General features: G+C 60.5%; 3 protein-coding genes across 3 annotated transcripts; 1 reads left to right on the top strand and 2 right to left on the bottom strand.

The window, feature by feature from the left end:
• The first annotated feature begins 276 nt into the window (after positions 1-276).
• Positions 277-1,504, top strand: Il17c (interleukin 17C). The gene is made up of 2 exons (XM_005335476.3): positions 277-696; positions 993-1,504. The coding sequence occupies exons 1-2, from the start codon at positions 353-355 to the stop codon at positions 1,252-1,254; spliced, it is 606 nt and encodes a 201-aa protein (XP_005335533.3). The 5' UTR covers positions 277-352; the 3' UTR covers positions 1,255-1,504.
• A 1,172-nt stretch (positions 1,505-2,676) lies between these two features.
• On the bottom strand, positions 2,677-10,601 carry Cyba (cytochrome b-245 alpha chain). The gene is made up of 6 exons (XM_005335426.4): positions 10,432-10,601; positions 5,638-5,707; positions 5,216-5,290; positions 4,938-5,021; positions 4,406-4,487; positions 2,677-2,962 (listed from the first exon to the last, which is right to left on the bottom strand). The coding sequence occupies exons 1-6, from the start codon at positions 10,487-10,489 to the stop codon at positions 2,744-2,746; spliced, it is 588 nt and encodes a 195-aa protein (XP_005335483.1). The 5' UTR covers positions 10,490-10,601; the 3' UTR covers positions 2,677-2,743.
• A 978-nt stretch (positions 10,602-11,579) lies between these two features.
• Positions 11,580-21,990, bottom strand: Mvd (mevalonate diphosphate decarboxylase). Its single transcript, XM_078032816.1, has 10 exons — positions 21,303-21,990; positions 16,875-16,945; positions 16,370-16,484; positions 15,525-15,671; positions 14,506-14,705; positions 14,106-14,180; positions 13,767-13,985; positions 13,385-13,500; positions 12,841-12,949; positions 11,580-12,157 (listed from the first exon to the last, which is right to left on the bottom strand). Exons 1-10 carry the CDS (start codon positions 21,370-21,372, stop codon positions 12,077-12,079), a joined length of 1,203 nt encoding a protein of 400 aa, XP_077888942.1. The 5' UTR covers positions 21,373-21,990; the 3' UTR covers positions 11,580-12,076.
• Positions 21,991-22,064: the final 74 nt, after the last annotated feature.

The raw sequence follows: 22,064 nt of genomic DNA on the forward strand, positions 1-22,064 counted from the left end.
CAGCTGGGGCCTCGCCAGGTGCACCCCGGGCCGCTGCCAGGTGTGAGGCTGTGCCAAGCCATGCCTGCCATCTCCGCCGCCACCACCACTGTGCTGGTGAGCCAGGCCGCCCCCCCACAGGGGTGCAGCCTGGCCCCGTGGGACTCGGAGCCCCAAGATGGGTGCTGGGAAGGGTCCGGGACACCCTACCTGGGGAGGGAGAGCCGGAGCCCTGCGTGTGGCTGCCCTAGAGCTGGGGGTGGTCCCTGGCCTCACTCTCCCCGTCTGCGGGCCAGGCTGAGCCGGGTCTTTTCACCTGGAGGCCGGCAGGCTGGCGGGAGTGAGGTGTCCTTGCCGTGACCGGGCTGACCACATGCCTGTCCTCCAGCTTCTCCTTGGCATCCTGCCTCTCACCTGGCTGCCCACCAGCGGAGCCCACCACAGCCACCCACTCTGGGGGGGCCCACACCCCCACAGGACCCCGCGCTGCTACTCAGCTGAGGAACTGCCCGACGGCCAGCCCCCCCCTCACCTGCTGGCTCGAAGTGCCAGGTGGGAGCAGGCCTGGCCTGTGGCCCTGGTGTCCAGCCTGGAGGCGGAGGGCCACAGGCGGCAGCCCCAGGGGGCCCTGGCTGGGCCTCAGTGCCCCGTGCTGCGGCCTGAGGAGGTCCTGACAGCCGACACTCACCAGCGCTCCATCTCGCCCTGGAGATACCGGTGAGGGCCGCGGGGCGGGCGGTCCCTGTGCCCTGGACCTCAGCGTCTTCATCCTGGCCTCTCGGTCCACCCCGTCCACCCCAGCCAAGGAAGTGAGGCTCTGTCTTCTGACAGGACCTCAGCCCAGATGTCGGCCCCCAGACCCCCAGGAAGATTCCGACCCCCACCCCAATCCTGTGCTCTTGGCGGCCATGGGGCAGGGACGGTCACCTCTGGGCACGGCTCCCGAGCACAGGGCCTCCTGGCGGGAGCAGGCGGAGCCTGGAGTGCTGAGCCTCACTGTCCTGTCCCCACAGCATCGACACGGACGAGAGCCGCTATCCGCAGAAGCTGGCCTTCGCCGAGTGCCTGTGCCGCGGCTGCGTCAGCACCAGGACAGGCCAGGAGACGGCGGCGCTCAACTCCGTGCAGCTCCACCAGAGCCTGCTGGTTCTGCGCCGCAGGCCCTGCTCCCCCCACGGGGCGGAGGCCACCTCGCCAGGGGCCTTTGCCTTCCACACAGAGTTCATCCGCGTGCCCGTGGGCTGCACCTGCGTCCTGCCCAGGTCGGCACCGTGACACCAGCCTGCTGCCCCGGACCAGGCGCCCCTGCCAAGGGCCCGTGATTTATGTGTATTTATTGTTATTTATGTGCCCGGAGCAGGGCCACCTGGGATTCCAGGGCCAGCACCACTCCGGCGGCCATCTGAGCAGTGCCCGAGCTGGGCATCCCCAGAGTCTGGGTGGGCTGGAAGGCTGCTGCTCCTGGTGCTGAGCGCCTGCCCGGCCGCTCCCTGGCCGCCCCCTGGCCGCAGGCTGCTCCCCTGCCCTGCTTCTCAGCAGCCTCAGGAGGGGGCCACTTTCTTAGACGATTGTTGATTCCCGCTGTGACTGCCATTAAATGGGATGACGCAGTGACGTCTGCACTCCTTCACTTCAGACCTCCACCCGCAGGTCCCAGGGGGCAAGAAGTCTGTGCGCAGCCCTGGGAGGAGACGGGCCTGGGCGCGTGGGCACGGGTGGGCCCTGCCAGCCCTGCGGGTTCACCTACCTGCCCGCAGACGGGCAGCTCCTGCCCTGGGCACGGTGCTGCTCCACAAAGCCTAGCCTCGACCCCCACCTGTTAGCACCTGGAGCACGGGGGCCATCTGTCCTGAGGACCGCACCCCTGAGGATGAAGCCCGGGTTGCTGCCCTTCAGGATGGACAGACCCCCTTGCCTCCCAGAGGGAGCTCACCAGGCCTGGACCTGGGCCCCCTCAGCCTCTGCCAGGGGCTGCTGCCCTCCCACTGTCGGCCTCCAGCTAAGGGGCACTAGCCGTGTGGAAGGTTGCCCGGGCCTCGGTCCTGCCTGTGACCACAGGCCCACCCCACCCCACCAGTGTCCTCTTGCCCTACTGTGAGCGCCGACTGTGTGCCCGTGTGTTAGCGGGAGGCTGTGACAGGAGGCCAGCCCAGGAGCCCCGAGGAGGCCGTCTCTGAGGCTTCCTGGGAGGCGGCCTTTGCCCAGGACTGGGAGCTCCTTGCACAGGGCACTGACCAGGGCAGTGGACAAGACAAGCCCTGCCTCAGCAGGAAGGAGGTGGCAGTGAGGTCGGACCCACAGCTTCCTGCTTGGCTCTGGGGCTCTGTGCCTGCCCCTGAGGACACGTGGGCTCCCACGGCTGGCTCTCCAGCCACAGTGCTGGGGCACGCCAGGGGCCAGGGCTGGGGTCCTTGGGGGCAGGTGGCCCAGGTCAGGGGGCCGAAGAGGGCAAGGGAGGGATCCGCTCCTGAACGAGGCCCTGAGCTCCCCTGGTGGTGAGAGCCACAGCGCCTGGACGTCCCCAGCAGGGCCCTGGACATCAGAGCACCCACTGCTGAGCAGGTGGCCCACAGGGGAGAGCTGGGCCTCCTGCAGCCTCGGCCACCGAGCTGGGGAAGGGTCGGGGGCCTGGAGTGTGCGGTTCGCTCCCCTGATACTGATCCCAGCCGCCGGGCCCAGGAAGATCCGCACGCGCCAGGCAGTCACTGCGTTTATTGGGGGCGCGGCCGCCCCCTGGCGGCCACGCTGGGGAGTGCAGGCGACATCACACGACCTCGTCAGTCACCGGGATGGGGTTGACCTGGGCACCCCCGCCCACCCCCGTGGCCGCTGCCGCCGCCTCCTCCTCACTCGGCTTCTTGCGGGCCTCGGCTGGGGGACGGGGTGGGGGATTGCTGGGTGGCTGCTTGATGGTGCCTCCAACCTGCGGCCGCTCCGTGGGCCTGGGCTCAATGGGCATCCACTGCTCTCCGCGGATGGCCGCCTGGGGAGAAGAGAAGAACTGTGCCATGCTTCAGGCCCCACTCCCTTCCTCTTGGGGGAGTCCACAAGATCCACTCTGTAGGAGTGACAGGAGTAGGCCCAGAGAGGTTAAGCAACTGGCCTGAGGCCACACAGCCGGGACCTGCACCTGCCTGACTCCAGACCCAAGCTATGCTGCCATATGGCCCCACAGGAGAGATGGGCGTGGATTCCACGGGCTTCTGAACCATCTTCTGGAGACCTCTTCCTGGTGCAAATTCCAAGACCCACAGGGTTCCCAGGCCTCCTTTAAGGGACTAAAGGCCCTGGGGAGGGCCCTCTTCTGCCTGGTGGTGACACCCACTTGCCCTGGCCCTGCCCTGGCCAGCAGCCGCCTTGGGCACCCAGGCATTTCTGCACAGAGGCCCAGGGATTCTGGGGATGCACAGCAGGGTTCTGCTCCCGGGTCCTCTAGGGGAGGCAGACTGCTGGCCCTGCCCGGCCCAGGTGGCTGCCATGGCAGCAGGCCAGCGAGCTGGGGACGTGAAGCTACTTTAGTTCCCGTCAATTTGATGAGTGTTTGTCGGAGCACAAACCTGAGGGAGCACAAGAAGGAGCTGAGCATCTGTGGTCCCCACCCCCACGGTGCCAGGACATTCCCGGGAGGTGCGAGGTGGCAGAGAGGCTAACGCCCGAGGGACGGCCTCATCCACAGAGGGAAGCAGACACAATGCCCGATACGAGGGCGCTGCCCTGAGAGACAAGGACGAGGCCCCACAGGACAGTGGGCCAAGGACAAACTGCAGACTGTCGGGCTCAGAGCCAGGGTCAGAGAGAGTCCACCCAACACTGTCCATGGCAAGAGCCGCGAGATGCAGAGCAGAGGGGAACCACAGCACTGGCCTGTGGCCAGGGTCCTGCAGTGGCTTTGACCCTGTGGCAGTGGGAGGACAGGCCCAGCAGGCTGAGGCCCTGGGGCCAGCACTAGGAGCAGGAGGGGACTCCAGAGGGAGCCTGGGGCTCGGCACGAGGTGACACTTCCATGCACAGAGCGGCACGGCAGGCTTCCTGGGCACCCAGACAAGCAGCACGGGGGCCAGCTCTGCAGGAAGCCCGTCCTGGGGACCGCACGCTCAGAGTCCAGTGTGGGGGGGCTTACGAGGGTCAGGGGGACACGGTGCAGCATCTGGGGAAACACCGGGTGGTGCGGGGCCTCTCGAGCTCCTTGGAGAGGCAGACATGGCCCACATGGGAGCAGAGGGAAGGAGAATGGGCGGCGTGCCTGGGCCTGCCACGTCCCCTCCGAGCTTCTGCCTACTCGTCCACCACCCTGCGTCCACCACCCTGCGGGGCTGAGGCAGGCTTAGATGGGAAGGTGCAGGGAGAGGGCCCAGCCTGCATCCGATGTGTGATGACTGGCAGAGCCACAAGGGTCAAGGATGGGGACCGCAGAGGACATACTCACCAGCAGGTAGATGACACTGGCGATGGCCAAGCAGACAGTGCCGAGGATGGTGGCCAGCAGGAAGCCTGCAGGCACGGACAGCCTGGGGGGGGCAAGAAGGGCCATCAGAAAAGGGCCAGGTGAGCTCGGCTGGCCGACTGCGGGCTGTCCCAGGACCCCAGCAGGGAGAGCGGCTCTGCCCAAGGCCCGGGTCCAGGGGGCAAGCCTCTCTCTGGGGTGCACCTTGGCCCTGCAGCCAAACCACCACATCAGGAAGCCTGCAGCTGTGGCACAGCTGGCCCTTCCAGCTGGCCCAGGCAACTGCAGGACGCCGGGCCCCAGGAGGAGCACTGAGCTGAGCCAGTCAGCCAGGGACCACAACTGCTATGGGGGTGGGGGTACCGTCACACCCATAGACAACAGGCGAAGGGAACTCGGCACCTGCCAGAGTCAGGGACCTGGTTTTAGTTTGGAAGACCACCCAGTGGGGGCAGCCAGGCCAGCCTCCTCTCAACCTGCGGACTGGGGGGTGGGGGTGGGGGACGGGACTCACAGGAGGTGCAAGACGGCCCGGATGTAGTAATTCCTGGTGAGGGGCCCGAAGAGCTTCACCACGGTGGTCATGCACTTCTGCCCACTGGACCCAGGAGGAAGACAAGCATGGGGCAGGGGGCCATGCCAACGCAGGACACAACCCCCGTCCCTCCCAGGGCCCTCAGCCCTTCTTCCTCCCAGGCTTAGGGACGCGGAAGCCAGGAGACACTGGCTGGTCCCCGGGGACGCCAGCCACCCACCCCCCCACCCCCCCGTGTGCAGAGGGAGGCCACTCACCAGCGCTCCATGGTGGCGCCCTTCCTCCTCCTGCCCCGGGGGTACTCCAGGAGGCAGACGAACACCCCCGCCACACTGGGTGCCAGTTAAGGCCTTCTGCTCAGCCCCAGGGCCCCAGGCCCGCCCGCACCCTCCTGCCACCCGGGTCTGCCGGCCGGCAGGACTGGGAGGGTGCGGAGGCCCAAGCCCAGGTCGTCCAGCGGGCTCCGCGCCAGCCCTGGCCCACGCCCGCGAGGGCATCTCCTGAGACCTGGCCTCCCCGAGGTGGGGCTGTTGCTTTGACTTTCAGAAGCGCAGCTGGAGGCCCCCGGGTCAAGCAGGAGGCGGCTGGCGCTCTCATACCCAGGTGCCCTTTGGGCACGGCACCTCGGCCCCCCACCTCCGGGCCCCCTCCCCTCCCCTAGATGCCAGCGGAAGGATACATGGAGTAGGCGCCAAAGTACCACTGGGTGAAGCGTCCCGCGGTGGCCACGATGCCCCCGGTGATGAGAACTGCGGGCGGGTAAGAGGGTGAGGTGGCGGTGTCACGGCAGGCCACGCCCCAACCCTGCAGGGCTCAGTCCCAGGGCACAGCCACCTGCCCCCCTCCTCCCACGGGGGCCACTAGGTCCCCTGCAGACAATGTGGGCTGCTGGAATGAAGGGGTCTGGGGAGAGTCCCCAGGCAGATCGGAGGGGACCAGGTTGAGCTGCAGAGGGACAGCCTGGCTGGAGGCCACGCTGGACTGCCAGCCTCAGCTCTGGGACCTCGCCTGGGCATTGGCCAAGCTCCTGTCACCCGGCAATGGCCTCTCGCATGGGTTGTGGCTTTCCACACTGTGGTGGACTGCCCCTCAGGACAGGGTGCCCAGTCCTGCCCCCCCACGGCCCAGCCTCCCTTCCCGCCTGGCCCGCGCTCCGCAGCGGCCCAGCCCTTTCCTTTGGGGTCTGTGTGCTCCTGCTGTCTGGGTCCTCCTCTGAGCAGCGTGGACCTGGGTTTTCTCCAGTCACTTACATTGTTTTCTTGCCACCTTTTTTTTTCCAAATATTTTTTAGTTTTAGTTGATCACAATCTTTATTTTACATTTATGTGGTGCTGAGGATCGAACCCAGTGCCTCGTGCATGCTGGGCGAGTGCTCTACCACTGAGCCAAAACCCCAGCCCCTTGCCACCTTTTTTTCGGTGGTAAAATAGATTTAGGATCCAACACTGCAGCCATCTTAAGGCGACATTCATAGTGGATGGAGCGCGAGGCCCCGGGTTCTATCCCCAGCACCACAAACCCTACACTAAGGAGGTACCACAGTGTCGCAGCCTCACCACCAAACCCCTCCTGGAATCCCGGGGTTCTTGGGGGTAGTGGGAGAACAGGTGCTGGGCGGGGCCACCCTATGTGTGCCCCGGTGCTCCACCAGCCCCCTGATCCTGGGCTATGTATCCGGCTTCTGCAGCTCAAGGTTGCGCTGAGGAGCATCCACGCTGTGCGGACTGCAGCCTGTCCTGGTGACTGCTTTTGAACTGAGTCGTTTTCCACTGCTCGGACCAGCCACGCACTCAGCATTCTGATGGCTCCAGCTTGCACCTATGGTAGGCAGTTCCGTCCCAGCCACCGCAACGCGCCGCAGCCCCGAGGACACGGAATGTAGACCACTGCAACTGACTTCGTCTTGTTTCCTGCACTTCTCCTGACCCTCCTCTGCACAGCAGTGGGGGTTACCTGTCTGGTCAGACTCGAGCCTACCCAGCTTCTCATTGTGCAGTTTCTCAGCACAAGCAGGAGCTTAGCACAGTGACAGTGACACCTCACCGCAGGTGTGCGTCCCCCCTACTGCATACCTATCAGCCTGAACGTCCGAGGACAGCACCTGAAGCTTTCACTAACCAGCACTGAGTCAAGTTTTTTGCATTTGGTGGGTACTTCTCTTTCATCTTTCCAAATCTAGAGCAGAAACTTGTTTAGAGTGTCCCACATTCTGGATCTGTCTGGTTCTTTATCAAGGTATGGTTTTCTTTTCCTTCCATTTTGGGATTCAGCACTAACCTTACTTGGACTCAGACGTTTTGACAAGAATTCTCAATCATAGTGGGGTACTTCTATTTCTCCTGTTGAGAGGCACATAATATCAAGGCATCCTACTATTTTTTCTTTATTTATTTGAAAATAAATTTCCAATATTCAAGGTTACTTATTTTGAGACCCTTCTTCCCAAACCACAGATAAAACTTCAGGATGTCTAGCCTCATTCTCTTCCAGAAGTGCTTGTTATTTGTATGTATTTGGTACTTATTCGCCAGTGTCTCAGTGTGCCGGTTCTTCCCTTGGCTCGGACGTCCCCCTGAGGAAGGACACCTCCAGCAGTCTTTGCAGTCAGCAGCCACCCCGCACACCAGTTGCCAAGGCTGGCCTGGACCCTGACCCTGCCCCCAGCCTCCGGGGCGCGGGGCGCGGGGACCTCAGGTGCAGCGCGCCCCGGGCTGTCTTCTGTAGACGTTAATTCGCTTTCCACTGTCCCTTCAGCTCCCACCTCGGTCTCCTTGAACATTTTAGACATTCTCAGGCCCCCTTCAAATGTGGTTCTGCCTCTGAGGACACAGGGCCTCGGGTTCTGCTGGGGTCCGCTTCCTCCAGCGGCAGCTGTGTGAGCTGCGGCCTGCAGGGGTTTCCCGTGGCCTGAGCCCTGGCTGAGGAACCGCCACAGGGGGCTCACGGCTGCTGCTGCTGGGGGCAGGAGCACCTCTCTATTCTGAACCTGGCTTGCCCTCATCCTGTGATCCGAAGGTCCCAGCCTCCCTGGCCAGCAGCTGGACTTCCAGGGGTCAGGCTTTCTGCAGCTCCCAGCTGGAGGGGCAGATCACAGTCCACTCGTGTTGTGGCAGCGCCGCTGGGCCCTGCTGCGCATGCGCGGCTCAGTTCAGCTCCTTCCACACACGGAGACCCCAGGACCACAGGGGCAAGCCTGAGCGTCCGGAGTGCCCTGGACTTCAGCTCCTGCTGGCCCGCTGGGAACCTGTTTTTGTTCCCTGCAGATGTCCTTCCTTGGTCCTGATCTCGGCTATATATTAACTGCTCTCAGCTGGTCAGCATTTGTGTGTGTGGACGAGGAAGGGCAGTGTCCTCCTGTCCCTGTCCTGAGCCTCAGTTTCACTGCCTGCCCTGGCCACACGAGGGCCTGAGGACCCATTCCGACATCCTACTCCAGGCAGGGACTCTGCGGGTGCTGAGGCTCAGGGAGAAAAGAAGTGTGGGTGTGGTTAGAGCAGAGGAGCAGCAGAGGAAACCGGCTGCTTCAGGCGTGTCGTCCAGAAGACATCTCCAGTTAGGCAGTGCTGGAGGCCATTTTGTTGTTCTTTTGGTGGGGGGTACTGGAGAGTGAACCCAGGGGCAATTTAACACTGAACCTCATCCCCAGATCTTTTTATTTTTTATTTAGAAACGGGGTCTCACCAAGTTGCTTAGGGCTTTGCTAAATTGCTGAGGCTGGCCTTGGAACTTGGGATCCTCCTGCCTCAGCCTCCTGAATCACTGGGATAACAGGTATGTGCCACCAGGCCTAGCTAAGGGTTGAGATGAAGGGAGGGGTCAACTTCCACAAAGGCCCTGAGGCACCTTCACCCAGGAACAGAGCAGGATCCTGTGCAGCTAGAGTGAGAATATGGGCAGGGCCAGGGAGGTGGGCAGGGGCTTGGGTAATGGGAATCTGGCTTTCGTTAGTGCCATAAGCAGCCACTGGAAGCTCTTTGTAGGGAGATGATGTGGTCTATTAAACGAGGTGTTTTGGTATAAAAAGAATCCTGTTGGCTGGGGCAGTGGCCCACACCTATAATCCCAGGGCCTGGGGAGGTGAGAAAGAACAATGGGAGTTCAAAGCCAGCCTCACAACATCAAGGCTGAGCAACTCAGTGAGACCCTGCCTCTAAAGTACAAAATAGGGCTGGGACGTGGCTCAGTGGTCCAGTGCCCCTGAGTTCAATCTCTGGTGTCAAAATTAAATAAATAAATCCTATTGGATGCCATGCTGGTAGGACCCAGCAGGCCACGCTGGCCAGGTGGCTGCACTGAACAGACCTGGAGAAAGGGGGCGAGAGGGCCACTTTCCACAAGCCCTCCTGCCGGACAGAAACTGCCGCAGCCTGGCACTTCTCAGGTCTCCCCTGTGGTGTCCCGGAGCTGGAACTGAGCAGCACCCCTGGGTGCTGGGAACAAGGGCCAACCAGGGGGGACCCTGCCCAGGCACTCTGGAGCCACCCAGGTGGGTGCTCTCTGACTCACTGTACTTCCTGGAGGGGTTTGGGAGGAAGGAGGAAGTGCAGCTAGAGTGTAGGGCATAGTCCATAGCAGGGAGGTGACAGTCCTAAAGACTACCAAAAGTAGCCACTCAAAAGGAGGAGGCTCAGAGCCAATGTCCCAAGGCTGCCACTCAAAATGTGGCTGAAAAGGACAGGAGAGGAAGACACCCTTGATTTCTGTCCCCACTCCCGCTGCTTACTGTCCCCAGGTGGCAGGTGGTGGGCCATGACCCCCTACCCCACTACCCCCCTGCCCACTGGGTAGAGGTCCTTCCACAGTGGCCAGAAGCTTCTGCAGGACTGGGACCAGCTTCGGGCTCCTGGACCTGAGAGGCACAGGGCCAAAAATCCGCTGCCCCTCATCAGAACTCCCAGCAACCAGGGCAGGGCAGGGCCATCCTCCCCCAGAGCCAAGCGTCTGGGCAGTTGAGCCAAGCAGGGCTGGTCCCTTCGGGTGTTTATGAAATCCTAGGCCTCCTTCTGGGCAGACTCCAGAATGGACCCCAAAGGAGCCACCAGAACTCCACACCAGACCTGAGCTCACACCTGCTGGCTCCGGGGGAGCGGAGAACCAGGGGACCCCAGGGCCCGATCCCCGACTCCAGAACAGGACGGGGGTGCAGGGGAGGGTCGTCGGCAGGGTTTTCTCAATCAGGAGGAACCGTGACGCCCCGGAAACCACCGGGGTAGGACGCCTCTTCCCCCAGCTTCCACTTCCTCCAGGGCGGGCGGAGGTCCGCGAAGGGGAAGTGCAGAGCAGGGTCGGGCAGAGTATGGGGGCAGGGAGGCGGGAAGCGCCGGGCTGCGGGGGGCCACAGCCAGAACGCCGCGCCTGGCCCGTCCGTGCAACCCTCCCGCCCTGCCCGGCCGCGCGCAGTCTCTGCACCCCCCCCCTCCCCCCCGCCGGCTCCGCTCCAGCCCGGCCCAGCCCGCTGCGGGCGCGCACTCACTCAGGCCGGACGCCAGCGCCTGCTCGTTCGCCCACATGGCCCACTCGATCTGCCCCATGGCGCCTCCTCGCTGGCCGCTCACTGCCTCCCGGCTGAGCGCGATCACCGCACCGCGCCTAACTCGACGACCCGAGGCCCGTGACCCGCCCGCCGCCCCGCCCCTCGGGTGACCAGGTGACCTGCAGGCGGGGAAGGCGGGGCCGCTGCGGACTCCCCCGCCCACATATTACCCGGGGACTAGGGACCCCACCCGACCTGACTGCCGCGGGGATACAGCGCAGCACCTGCCAGTGCTGCACTAGGGCTGCACTATCGGGGACCCCGGACCCCAACGTCGGGGCAGGCTTGGGCTCTGCACGAAGGGCAAGAAGGCAGTGATGCCTCTCCCAGAGGACCCCTGCCTCCTAGATCTCATGGTCAAGGGACACTGGAAGCTCCTGATGACAGCTAGCTGGGACCAGGGTTTGCTCCAGACCCTGGCTGGCCCGCGGACCTCCTGGGGTCACAAGGTCACAAGAAGGGAGGCTGTTCAAGACTGGAAAACCCAGGAGGAGGAGCCAGGAGTGCAGTTCCCTCTCCTGGGCCCTCCCCTTGGACACACCCCGCAGCAGGGCAGGGGTGGGGCGCCAGAACTGGCGCAGGCTGGGAGGTGGGGGGCAAGACAGGATGGGAGCTCATGCAGAGGCGGGATCTGCTTGGGGCCCAGCCTCTCAAGAGTTGGGGGATCCATGTCTTGCCAGCGGTTGGCTTCTGGCCCCATGCACTGGAAACTGGAGGTCCAGGGACCAGAATGAATTTTTTTGGGGGGAGGCAGGTACCAGGGATTGAGCTCAGGGGCACTAGACCACTGAGACACAACCCAGCCCTATTTTGTATTTTATTTAGAGACAGGGTCTGAGTTGCTTAGTGCCTCACCTTGCTGTGGCTGGCTTTGAACTCTCAATCCTCCTGTCGCAGTCTCCCAAATTGCTGGGATGACAGGTGCAAATGGAATTTAAGGGACTCGGGAAAGGAGAAAGAAATCCCTGGCTTTGCTTACCCTCTCCTATCCATTCCTAGGAGTGCTGCTCCCTGCTGGGCAGGGGACAAAACCATCAGACCAGGGTCTCCAGAACACTGGCTTAGAGAGCAAGAAAGGGCAAGAGGCAGATGGGCAAACTTGGTTTACTCCTTGGGGACCAGTCACCAGAGGCCCAGCCCAAACACTCCATCCACACCTGTGGCCTGAGTGCATGGTCAGCCCGGGTCTCAGAAGAAGCACTGTCCACCACCAGCACCCTTGAAGCACCTGTCTCCTGAGCCAGGAGCTGCCCCGCACACTCACACCCACAACTGGGAGGGACAGGGCTCCCCAGTGGTCAGGGATTCTCTCAGCAACGGGCTCAGGCCCTAACTCCCATTCTGGCAAAGCCCTGGGTGCTGGCTGGGCAGAGTGAGGCACTTGGTAGGATCTTCCTGACTGCCTGGGTAGCCACAGGTGCTCGTGCCCCATCTCCAACAATGACCTGGCCACAGCGCGTTGGCTAGGCCGAGTGCAGAGCAGCCCCACAAGTCCCCACAAATGCACACCAACAGGCGCTTGAGCTCCTAGTCCCAGAGTGGCCCCTTGTGCAGGCAGAAGGTGGGGATCCCATGGCAGAAGTAATCAGGCAGCTGGCTTCGGCAGGCCGTCTGGGCCCAGGAGGTGTGCGTGGGGGTCATCTAGGATCTGAGGCCCTGGGCCTACCTGGGGGTAGAAAAATCAGTGTTGTCATAGGTGACAGTACCAGCTCAGAGCCCTACTGCTGCATCTTCAAGGGCTAGAAGTCCTCAACAGGGTGAGTCAGACTCCTTGAGGAATAGGGTCACCAACCCAGATGATGATGCCCACTTCCAACTGATCCAAGCTGAGCTGCCTCTGCCTGCCAAGTGTGCCCTGGCCTGGGCCAGCCAGGACCCAAGTGCAGAACACACCTCAGAACTGTGGCAACAGCTGCCCAGAGCAGGTGGCCCCAGAACAGAGAGCTGGGATCGTGGCTCTGGCATGCCTGACCACTGACTCGGGACCAGCTGCTCTGGGAAGGGTCAGCGCACTGACCCCGGTGAGTGGGCCCTGGGGGTGGAAGTGCACCACTCATGTCTGGGGCTCCCCAGGAGCTGCCCACTCCTGGCGGCTGCTCTCCTTCCTCCTGTCTTCCCAGGGCCTAGGTCTGACTCTTCCTTCGCCTCCCCAGCCCCACCCACACACTCAGCCCCAAGAGGGCAGGGCATCCCTGAAAGTCCGCTCTGCAAGCAAGGAAAGCCCACCAAGTGCCTTGAAAGGGACAGAGGTGCAGGCCTTCTTTGCCATCACTGGCCCTCTGCTTCCTTCCCTTAGCTGGCAGGGGGCACAGCCTGAGCCTGGTGTTCAGGAGACAGAAGACGCCTCACCTGGGTAGCAATGATGTACTGGACACCACCAGGGCTGGGCTCCATGGCCAGTGCAGCTTTCAGCGTATCAGAGAGAAGAACAGGTGTCACTTGCAGCCCCTTCAGAAACCTGGGCAAAGAGGGCAGGAATGTGTGCACGGCTCCAAGAGTAAAATGTCCAGGATGGAGACGGCGGGCAGGTAGGGCTGTCAGGGCAGGAGGTGGGGCAGGCACTGCAGGTGGGGAATGGGTTTCCTTCAGGGACAGGGAGGAAGTCATGAGGTTGGTCGGACTCCACGCTGGACCCCAGGGGGGCTCAGGCTTTGTGGATCCTTCCCTTTTCTCTCTTCTGGTGCTGGGATGGAACCAGGGGCACTTTGCCACAAAGCTACGTTCCCCATCCTTCAGTGTCCATGTGTACACATGGCCCACGTGGCCCCAGGCAGGATGTGCCATGGTGCTTGCTGCCCGGCCCAGGCTCAGTGTCATGACCTTCGGTGCCCATGCCTGGCAGGATGGTCCAGGCACTGTCTCCAAGGAAGAACGGGGAAAGGACCACACTCACTTGTCTCCATTCGTCTCTGGGGGGAAGCTGTGTCTCACGGCAGCCACAAACTCAGCCACGGTGTCCTCCAGGGTGAAGATCACAGCGTTGGGGCCCGCGTCAAACGTGTACGCCACCTGGAGCCCACGGCAGTCAACCTAGTGCTCACACAGGGCCCATCCCTCCCAGACCCTCTATCTGCCAGGGGGATGTGGGTGTCCAGGAGCCGAGGGAGGCCCTTGGGGAACAAGAATGAGAAGTACTGCCGCCTGCCACTCAGGAAGAGGCAGTGGGGCTGTGACCCGAGGGGCCAGGCAACCAGCCAAGTAGCCCACAGCACCCTGGAGCCTCCCGGCTCTGCCTGCAGCAGGGGTCACGTCTGAGCTGCCCTGCCGCGCCTCACCTTCGTCTGTCCATGGCAGGCGTTGAAACGGTGCACCAGCTGTACGATCCGTCTGGAGACGTCGTTGAGGTACGAGATCGGGGGGAAGGTGTCCAGGCAGGTGGCGTGGAACTGGTTGCTGTCCTTCATGGTCAGCTCGGCAAAACCTGGGAAGTCCCGGGCCTGGATGCAGGAGATCATCTCCCGCAGGCGTGACGGCACCACCGACTCTGCCCGGAACTGCAAGGTTCAGGCCGTTCTCCAAGGAGGCACTGGCACTGGGACCACAGCGTGGCTCCAGCACAGGCCCTTGAGCCAGAGGCCTGGTGAGCCCCGGGGCTGCCCTCCTGCCCCACTCACCTTGAGCAGGGAGCTGGTCTCCACACTGGTCTGCATGCCCACTGTGCTGCCCATCTGCTTCTTCTCCGCGCTCACCTACAGCAGGGGAGCTGAGCTCTGCTGAGCAGGGAGCTGTGCCAAGCCTGCAGACCCCAGCCCCGACACTCGGCCCTCCCACCACGGGCGGGCAATGGGGGCCATAGTGAGGTGACCTGCGTTCAGGACTGGCCACATCCCCCTCACAGAAGGGCAGCAGCCCGGCCACATGAGGCCACTCCTAACAGCTCGGCCTTGGGTTGGCTCCTTCAGCCCTGCTGACCCAAGAGCCCAGGGAAGCCTGGAAGGAGCCCAGTTCCTGGTCTCAGCCCAACCTGACCGCAGGACCGCAAGCCAGCTGCTGGCCACGCCCTAGGCCACTCACCACAAGGACGAGGATTCGGAGTTGGGGCCAATGTGACTCAGGAGCCACCTGCCGGGCGACACTGTCCTTCCCATCAGCCTGCTCCCCCATCTGCCACTCCACAAAGCCCCCGTACAGGCTCCGGCAGGCGCTGCCAGAGCCACGGCGTGCCACTTCGGAGAGGTCGTCCTCAACCCCATACACCCGGGCCAGGGTATAGGCTGCAGGAGGGGGAGGGCGTCAGAGGGCTGGTACACAGAGCATCTTTATCACTGGGACTTTCTGAGACAGCAGATCCTGCACAGTGGCTCCCAGGGTCAGCACCCACCGGCTCAGGCACTCCCTGGTTACTTGGCACCTCCCAGGCCACACTAGAGGGGTAGTCTCCTGCAACTACCCAGGGGACCGGAGCCCCCGGGGCCTGGAGAAAGCTTCTCCAGGGTCAGTGACCAAGTTGGGCTCTGGGGATGGGAAAGAGTCTGGAAGGTCCCTGGAGAGAGACCAAGGCAGGAGGCCTGGCAGTGTGCCCACTAGGGGTGCAGGTGGCAATGGGAGGCAGGATGTGACAGGCTGCTTGCCCAGCCTGGGGTCTCTTGCCCAGTTTCCAGAGGGTGGTCCTGCCTCCAGGCCTGGCTCACCCACAGCCCTAGTCAGAGGCAGCTCAGAAACTCAGCTGGGCCAGTGAGCACCATTCTGGACTCAGAGGCGAGGGTGGTGGCTCGCCACTGTGTGACTGGTGGTGCCACCAGCTGGGGACAGCCTGCCAGAGGTGCCCCAAGCAGAGGGAAGCACAGCTGAGATTCTGGTGGCAAGAGCTGGACTCCTGCTGAGCCTGCTGGAGAGCCTGACTGGGCTATGCCCAAGGCCAGGGCAGCCCCTGCAGCCCTCAGTTCCAGGAGGAAGAAGGTCACTCAAGCCAGCCTGAGGTGGTTTTTGTTCCAAACTGCAGGGCCTGAACAGGGCATGTTCAGAGGTGAGTCCTGGACAGCAGAGCCTTGCGCTGGCTCCCTATGCGCTGCAAGAGCACAGAGGACACCTACCTAGGCAGGCATAGCCTGCTGCTGAGGAGGCCAGGCCTGCGGCCGTGGGGAAGTTGTTCTCAGAGGCTATGTGCACCTTGTAGCTGAGGCTCAGAGGCAATGAGTCTCCATCGCCTGTGCTTCTCCGCTTCCGAGCCAGGCGGCGAACTGCCGAGAAGGGAAGACAGTGAGTGGTCCTGCCACGGGGCAGACCCACGCTGGCGTCTTGCCTGCCAGGTGGCACCACCAGTCACACAGCGGGTACAACTGAAGAATGACCTCCACCCCTCAGACAGCGCTCCCCGCTCCGGGAAAGCCTGGGCCCCAGCCAGCTCTCTCCCAGTCATATGAATACCAGAAGCAATTACAGGGTTATTGACTGCTGACTGTATCAGTTAGTGAGTGTGTACTGACTGAATAGTGAATGATGTTAAGCAACGTGCCTGTGATGTAATGTGAACTGCAAAACTTAGATTTCAGTTAGTGATGTCAGCGTCTACCCCCAAGTGTACACCCCAGACCTCACCCAGTTTTCAGCTGTAAGCACAACTGAACTAGGACTCAAAATCCCAGACTTCTGGGGGGCGACGGGACTAACAGGCCTCTGTCACTGTTGTCCCCTCTGCACCAGATTCCTCCAGCCTGGATCAAGTTCCAGTGACCTGGACTTAAGACACGTCACTAGTGAGCGCCTGGGACCCTTGAGTGTAGACTCAGTTAGGACTTAGAATTAGGATGTGTGTCTGAAGTGTGATGAGCATTAATAAAAGATTTGATTAAATCTGACTGCGCCTCAGACTGAGTCTAGTAACTGCTCATGACACCCAGCCACAGGTCTGACCATGGCAGGAAGGACCCTGGCTTACTCTCTCTCAGGCAGGCCTGGAGGCGTGGCTGCCCCACGTCCTCCTCCTGGCCGTTCAGCCAAATGCGGTCCTCCGTGAAGTCCTTGCTGATGGTGGCCGTGGTGGTGGTTTTTAACTGGGAAGGAAAACAAGGGGCCTCAGGGACAGTCCTGGGCCTCAGGCCCCCAGACATCTTTCTGTGCACAAGGCCTTCCCTACCTGTGACCCTTGTGGCTGCCCACTCATGCAGAGCTGGGCACTGGGAGCCCCACGGGGACCCGGCCCTCGCCCAGCCCTGGTTCGCCACACACTCCCATCTCCACACAGAACGACTGCCCAGAACCTCCTGCACAAGGAGAAGCATCCCAAGGGGACTCCGGGGCTGTCTGCCATGCGGGTGGGAGTGGGCACAGCCCTGGCCAGGGATCCACGCACAGTCATCTCACCCTGGCCTTAGGTAAAAAGCCGCCAACTTTCTGACAGTTTGTGATTACGCATTTGGTATTTGTGGTCAGCACGTTCTCACCTGGTCCTGGTGCAAAGTGACACTCAGTGAGGAATTGATGGGTAGGATCAGCTCCTCATCTCGCTTCCCCCCTGAAACAGACAACCAGAGGCCCGGCCAGGGGGTTCCAGGACTGCACTGCACAGTGGCCCCTGCCCGCTCCCACAGCCCCGCTTGCCTCAATCCTGCTCTCACTATCCACCTAAGTCCTCCCCTTCCGGCCATGCCACTGACTTCCAGAAGCCCTCCTGGACTGCCCCTCCTCACGGGCTAAGGCCCCCAGCCCACCTCCCTAGTCAGTGGCCTGCTGCTCGCCTCCCATTCATACCACAGGTCACCTCGTGTCTGTGAGGCGCTGAGGTGCTCACAGCCTCCCCATCTGCTGTCTGCCCAAATGGAAGAAGCCCAGTTTTGGAAAGCTCCCCGACGTGCCCAAACCCACTGTCGCGCCAAGTCACAGCAGGCAAAGTCAGTCTCCAAAACCAGCAGCAAAGGCTTCCACCAGGAAGCTCACAGCGCCCTCTCAACACGCCTTGTTGCACACACCCAGGGCCACAGCTGGCTGTGGTCTCTGGCACACGAGACAATACCACTGGTACCTGCCAGGTGAACACCTTCCACAGTTCACAAAGCACTTCTCAGGCAGAGTGAGCAGATCTCCTTGGGGTCCTAGAGGACTGATCTCAGGGCCAGGCAGACTGGTCCCAGGAGATGGAGTGATGTCCGACACCCCTCCTCACTGCACACAATTTATGCCATCCAGCAGACTCTCAAGATGAGGGAAGGCAGACCCCAGGACCTTGGAGCTGGATGTGGCTTGTGGTGTGTTCCTCACCAGCCCCAGCCCCACAGCTGGGAACCAGAGCTGCCCAGGGGCGCAGACCACTGCGTCTGCTCTTACTAGCCACTAGGGCCAGGAATGCAGCCCACTGAGAGAGCGAACACCAGAGAGGCTGCTCGGCCTTGGCACAGTATGGATGTCCCCCTCTGGGCTGGAATGGGGTGCTCCACCCCCTCTTTCTCAACCCAAAAGGGTAAAGGAGGCTTTCATCTGAGCGGGGCACCTGGACTTCACCCCAGGCAGTGAAAGGTCCTCCCCTTGCCCAGCTGGGTGTTGCCAGAGGCCAGGTGGACACCAGGATCCCTGCCCCCAGTGACAAGACACACCCCGTCAGTGGAGCCTGGACTTGTGCTTCCACCAGGGGATGTGGAGTCTCAGTGAGAGGCTCCCAAGTAAGACCAGAGCCTCACACAGTGAGAAGGTCCAGCTTGTCAGGCAAGAAGGAGGGTCCAAGCTGAAGGGAAGCCACCACCAAAAGTGCCAGCTCCATGGATCAGGGTTATCTGGCCAAGGCTGGAAAGCAGCCATGATTAATAAAGTGCTTCAATAAGCAACTACAAACCCACTTGAAATAAATAAGAGGGGCTGGGGGTTAGCTCACTTGGTGGAGTGCTTGCCTTCATGCCTAAGGCCCTGGGTTCAATCCCCAGAACCACCTCAGCAAAAGAAGGAAGGAAGGAAGGAAGCCTCTGCAAAAAACAACAAATAAATAAAAGATCAAGCTGGCCACACTACACACACCTGTAATCTTGGTGACTTGGGAAGCTGAAGGAGAGGACTGAAATTCCAGATCAGCCTGGGCAACTTAGTAAGACCATACCTCAAATTCAAAACAAGAAGCTACATCTGGATTATAGCTCAGTGGTAAAGTGCCCCTGGTTGAATCCCCAGGACGAACCAGATCAAGAATCAAGTGGAAATGTTAGAGCTGAAAAGGACAATAACTGACATAGAAAGCTCAGTGGACAGACTTGATGAAAGGACAGAGGAAAGATTCCGTGAACCAAAGACTGAGTAATATTTCAAAATCAACCACAGTAATAACCTACCACAGTAACACTCCAATGAAGAAAACCCATGCAATATTATCAATACGCACAGAAAAGGCATTTGACAAAATTCAACAGCCATTCATGACAAAAAAACAGAAAAAGAAAAAAAAAACTCTCAGAAAAATAGGAATAAAGGGGAACTTCATCAATCTATAAAGAATACCTACAAAAGAGGTTGGAGTTGGGGCACAGTAGTGGCACAGTTGTGGCACTCACCTAGCACATGCAAGGCCTTGTGTTTGATCCTCAGCACCACAGAAAAATAAATAAATAAAAGTACTGTGTCCAACTACAGCTATAAAATAGATATTTAAAAAGGAATAAAAAGGGCTGGGGATGTGGCTCAAGCGGTAGCACGCTCGCCTGGCATGCGTGCGGCCCAGGTTCGATTCTCAGCACCACATACCAACAAAGATGTTGTGTCCACCAATAACTAAAAAATAAATATTAAAAAAAAAAAAGGAATAAAAAGAACACCTACAGAATGCCTGCAGCCTGCACACTTAGAGTAGCAGACAGAACTCCATCAGGAACAAGGCAGGAAGGTTCCCATCCCCACTCTTGCTCTCTTCTTTCTCTTTTTGACAGAAGGAAAGGGAAGGAAAAATGAGCAGGCAGACTGAAAGAAAGATACCAAATAAAATCACTCTTCCTTGTAGATGGCATATTTGTCTCATAAAAAAAACCTTGGGGAATCCTACAAAAAAAAAAAAAAAGCTAATAAATGAATTCACTAAGGTTGAAGGATTCACGATAAGTACACAAAAAATGTACTGTTTTCTATATGCTAGTAATGACCAGTGGGGATGACAATTAAAAATACAACAGCATTTGCTATCAGATGGGGATACAATGTAAGTTTAAATTAAATCGTAGACACTTGTATGCTGTAAATTACACAACACCGATGGAAGAAATCAAAGCTCTAAATAAATTACATACCATGTTCTTAGATAGGAACACTCAACATAGTAAAAATGCTGATTCTTCCCAAATTGTTATGTAGGTTTAACCCAGCACAGATAGAACATATCAAAATCCAAGCAAGAATTTCTAAAGAAAGATCATTCTAAAATTTATATGGAAATGCAAAGGAACTAGTAAGTAACCAATTTAAAACAAAGCAGAAGCAATTTGAAGACTTACTACATGGTTACAGTAATCCAGGCAGTTGACAGTGGTGGAAACAGAAACAAAACAGAAATCCCAGAAATAGACCACAAATACGACCTACTGAATTTTTTTTTAATAAAAGTGCAAAAACAGCCAGGTATGGCATTGTACATCTGCAATCCCAGCAACTTGGGAGACTGAGGCAGGAGGATTGAAAATTCAAAGCCAGCCTCAGCAAATCAGTGGAACCCTAAGCAACTTAGTGAAACCCTGTTTTAAAATAAAATAAAGAGGGCTGGGTATAGCTCAGTAGTAAAGCACCCCTGGGTTTGATCCCCAGCACAAAAACAAACAAAAACACTAAATAGTGAAGGAGCAAACAATTCAACTGGAACTCGGATGAGAGACTCCAAAAGACACAGGCCAAATCTGCACACAGAGGGGCTGGGGATGTGGCTCAAGCGGTAGCACGCTCGCCTGGCATGCGTGCGGCCAGGGTTCGATCCTCAGCACCACATACAAACAAAGATATTGTGTCCGCCGAAAACTAAAAAATAAATAATAAAAAAAATTCTCTCTGTCTCTCTCACTCTCTCTTAAAAAAAAAAAATCTGCACACAGAAAGATGGTCAGCATGAGTGGCCATCAGGGATATGTGAATTAAAACCACAATGAGCTTCTACCAGGCTCTCAGGAAGTGGCTGGGGAAGTGGGAAGGGATGAGGCTGCTCCTACTGCAGGTGCGTCCACAACCACATCCAATCCAAAACTTCCACTAGAAGTGGCCGTCTGCACCATCAGCACTGCCATCAGCACTGCCACCTCCCTCCCCAGCCTGCGACCCCTAGCACTGACCCAGACCCCCGTACCCCAAGAACTTAAACCCATGACCCCACCCCTTGGTCCTGACACCCCCAATTCCCAGCTCCGCGACCTTGATTTTGGCTCTGGGACTCCAAGTACTGACCTGTGTCCCCCAACCCGATTCTAAGACCCCATCCTAGGCCGCTCCACCTCTACTCCCTGCCTCGCGATCCCCATCCTCCACCCTCCACCCCTCGGCCCCAGCACCGGGTTCCCAGTCCCACGCCGGTCCCTGCCCCTCGAACCCCGTCCCCGGCCGCTCCAACCCCCGTCCCTGCCCCCTCGAACCCCGTCCCCGGCCGCTCCAACCCCGGTCCCTGCCCCCTCAAACCCCGTCCCCGGCCACCCCACCCCGGGTCCCTGCCCCTCGAACCCCGTCCCCGGCCGCTCCAACCCCGGTCCCTGCCCCTCGAACCCCGTCCCCGGCCGCTCCACCCCCCGTCCCTGCCCCTCGACCCACCGTCCGCAGCCACACCACCCCCGGTCCCTGCCCCTCGACCTCAGCCTCTCCAGCCTCATCCCAACCCTGGGTCGCGCCCCCCGACCACCGTCCCTGTGACCCCGGCCCGCGACACTCACAGTACTTGATGACCGCGATGTTGACAGGCGCGGTACAGGTGACGGTCGTCAGCAGCTTCTCGGAGGCCATGGCCAAGTCACCCGCAGAAACCAGCGCACAGCCGCCAACTGTGGGGACCCCGCCGCCGGCTCAGCCGCCTCACGCGCCGCCACGCTATTGGCCCAGGCGGTCCCGGCTGCTCGCGCGCCGTCCAATCAGAGAGCGGCGGAGCGCACGCTCCACCCGTCAGCCAATGGGCGGGATCGGACGATAGGCCGCCGACGCCGAGCCCGCCCCCGCTCTCCCGGAGCTCGCCCCGCGCCTGCGCGGGGCGGGGCCTGCGCAGGCGCCGGGCGCGCGCGGGGCGGGGTTCTGGTAGGTGCGCCGGGCGGCCTTCCGGGGTACCAGGTTCCGCGCGCGGGCCGGACCCTCTGGAGTGGGCGGGTCGCGAGGGCCTTGGGCCCCGAGCCCGGGGTATGACCTTAATCCCGAGATCTTCCTTGAGCCCGCAGACCTCGGTCCTCCCAGCGTCCCGCCGCTGCTGCGCCGGCGTCCTGGGGTCGCTTTTGCCCCCACCCAGGGTCCCCTGCGCCCACGTCCAGGGGCAGCCTGTGCCCCGCACCGTGCGGGCCCCAGCGTTCGGGTTCCTAGAGGGCCCGCCAGCGGCGCTCCTGGCCAGCCACTGCGCCGGGCGTGTCGCGGGCTGCTGATGGGTGGATTGCATGCGTGATGACGCATTTTCAAACGCCCTCGCCCCATTTGAGCGTCACATGAAAAGGGTT

This window comes from Ictidomys tridecemlineatus, chromosome 15, assembly GCF_052094955.1.
Source record: "Ictidomys tridecemlineatus isolate mIctTri1 chromosome 15, mIctTri1.hap1, whole genome shotgun sequence".
Taxonomy (NCBI): domain Eukaryota; kingdom Metazoa; phylum Chordata; class Mammalia; order Rodentia; family Sciuridae; genus Ictidomys; species Ictidomys tridecemlineatus.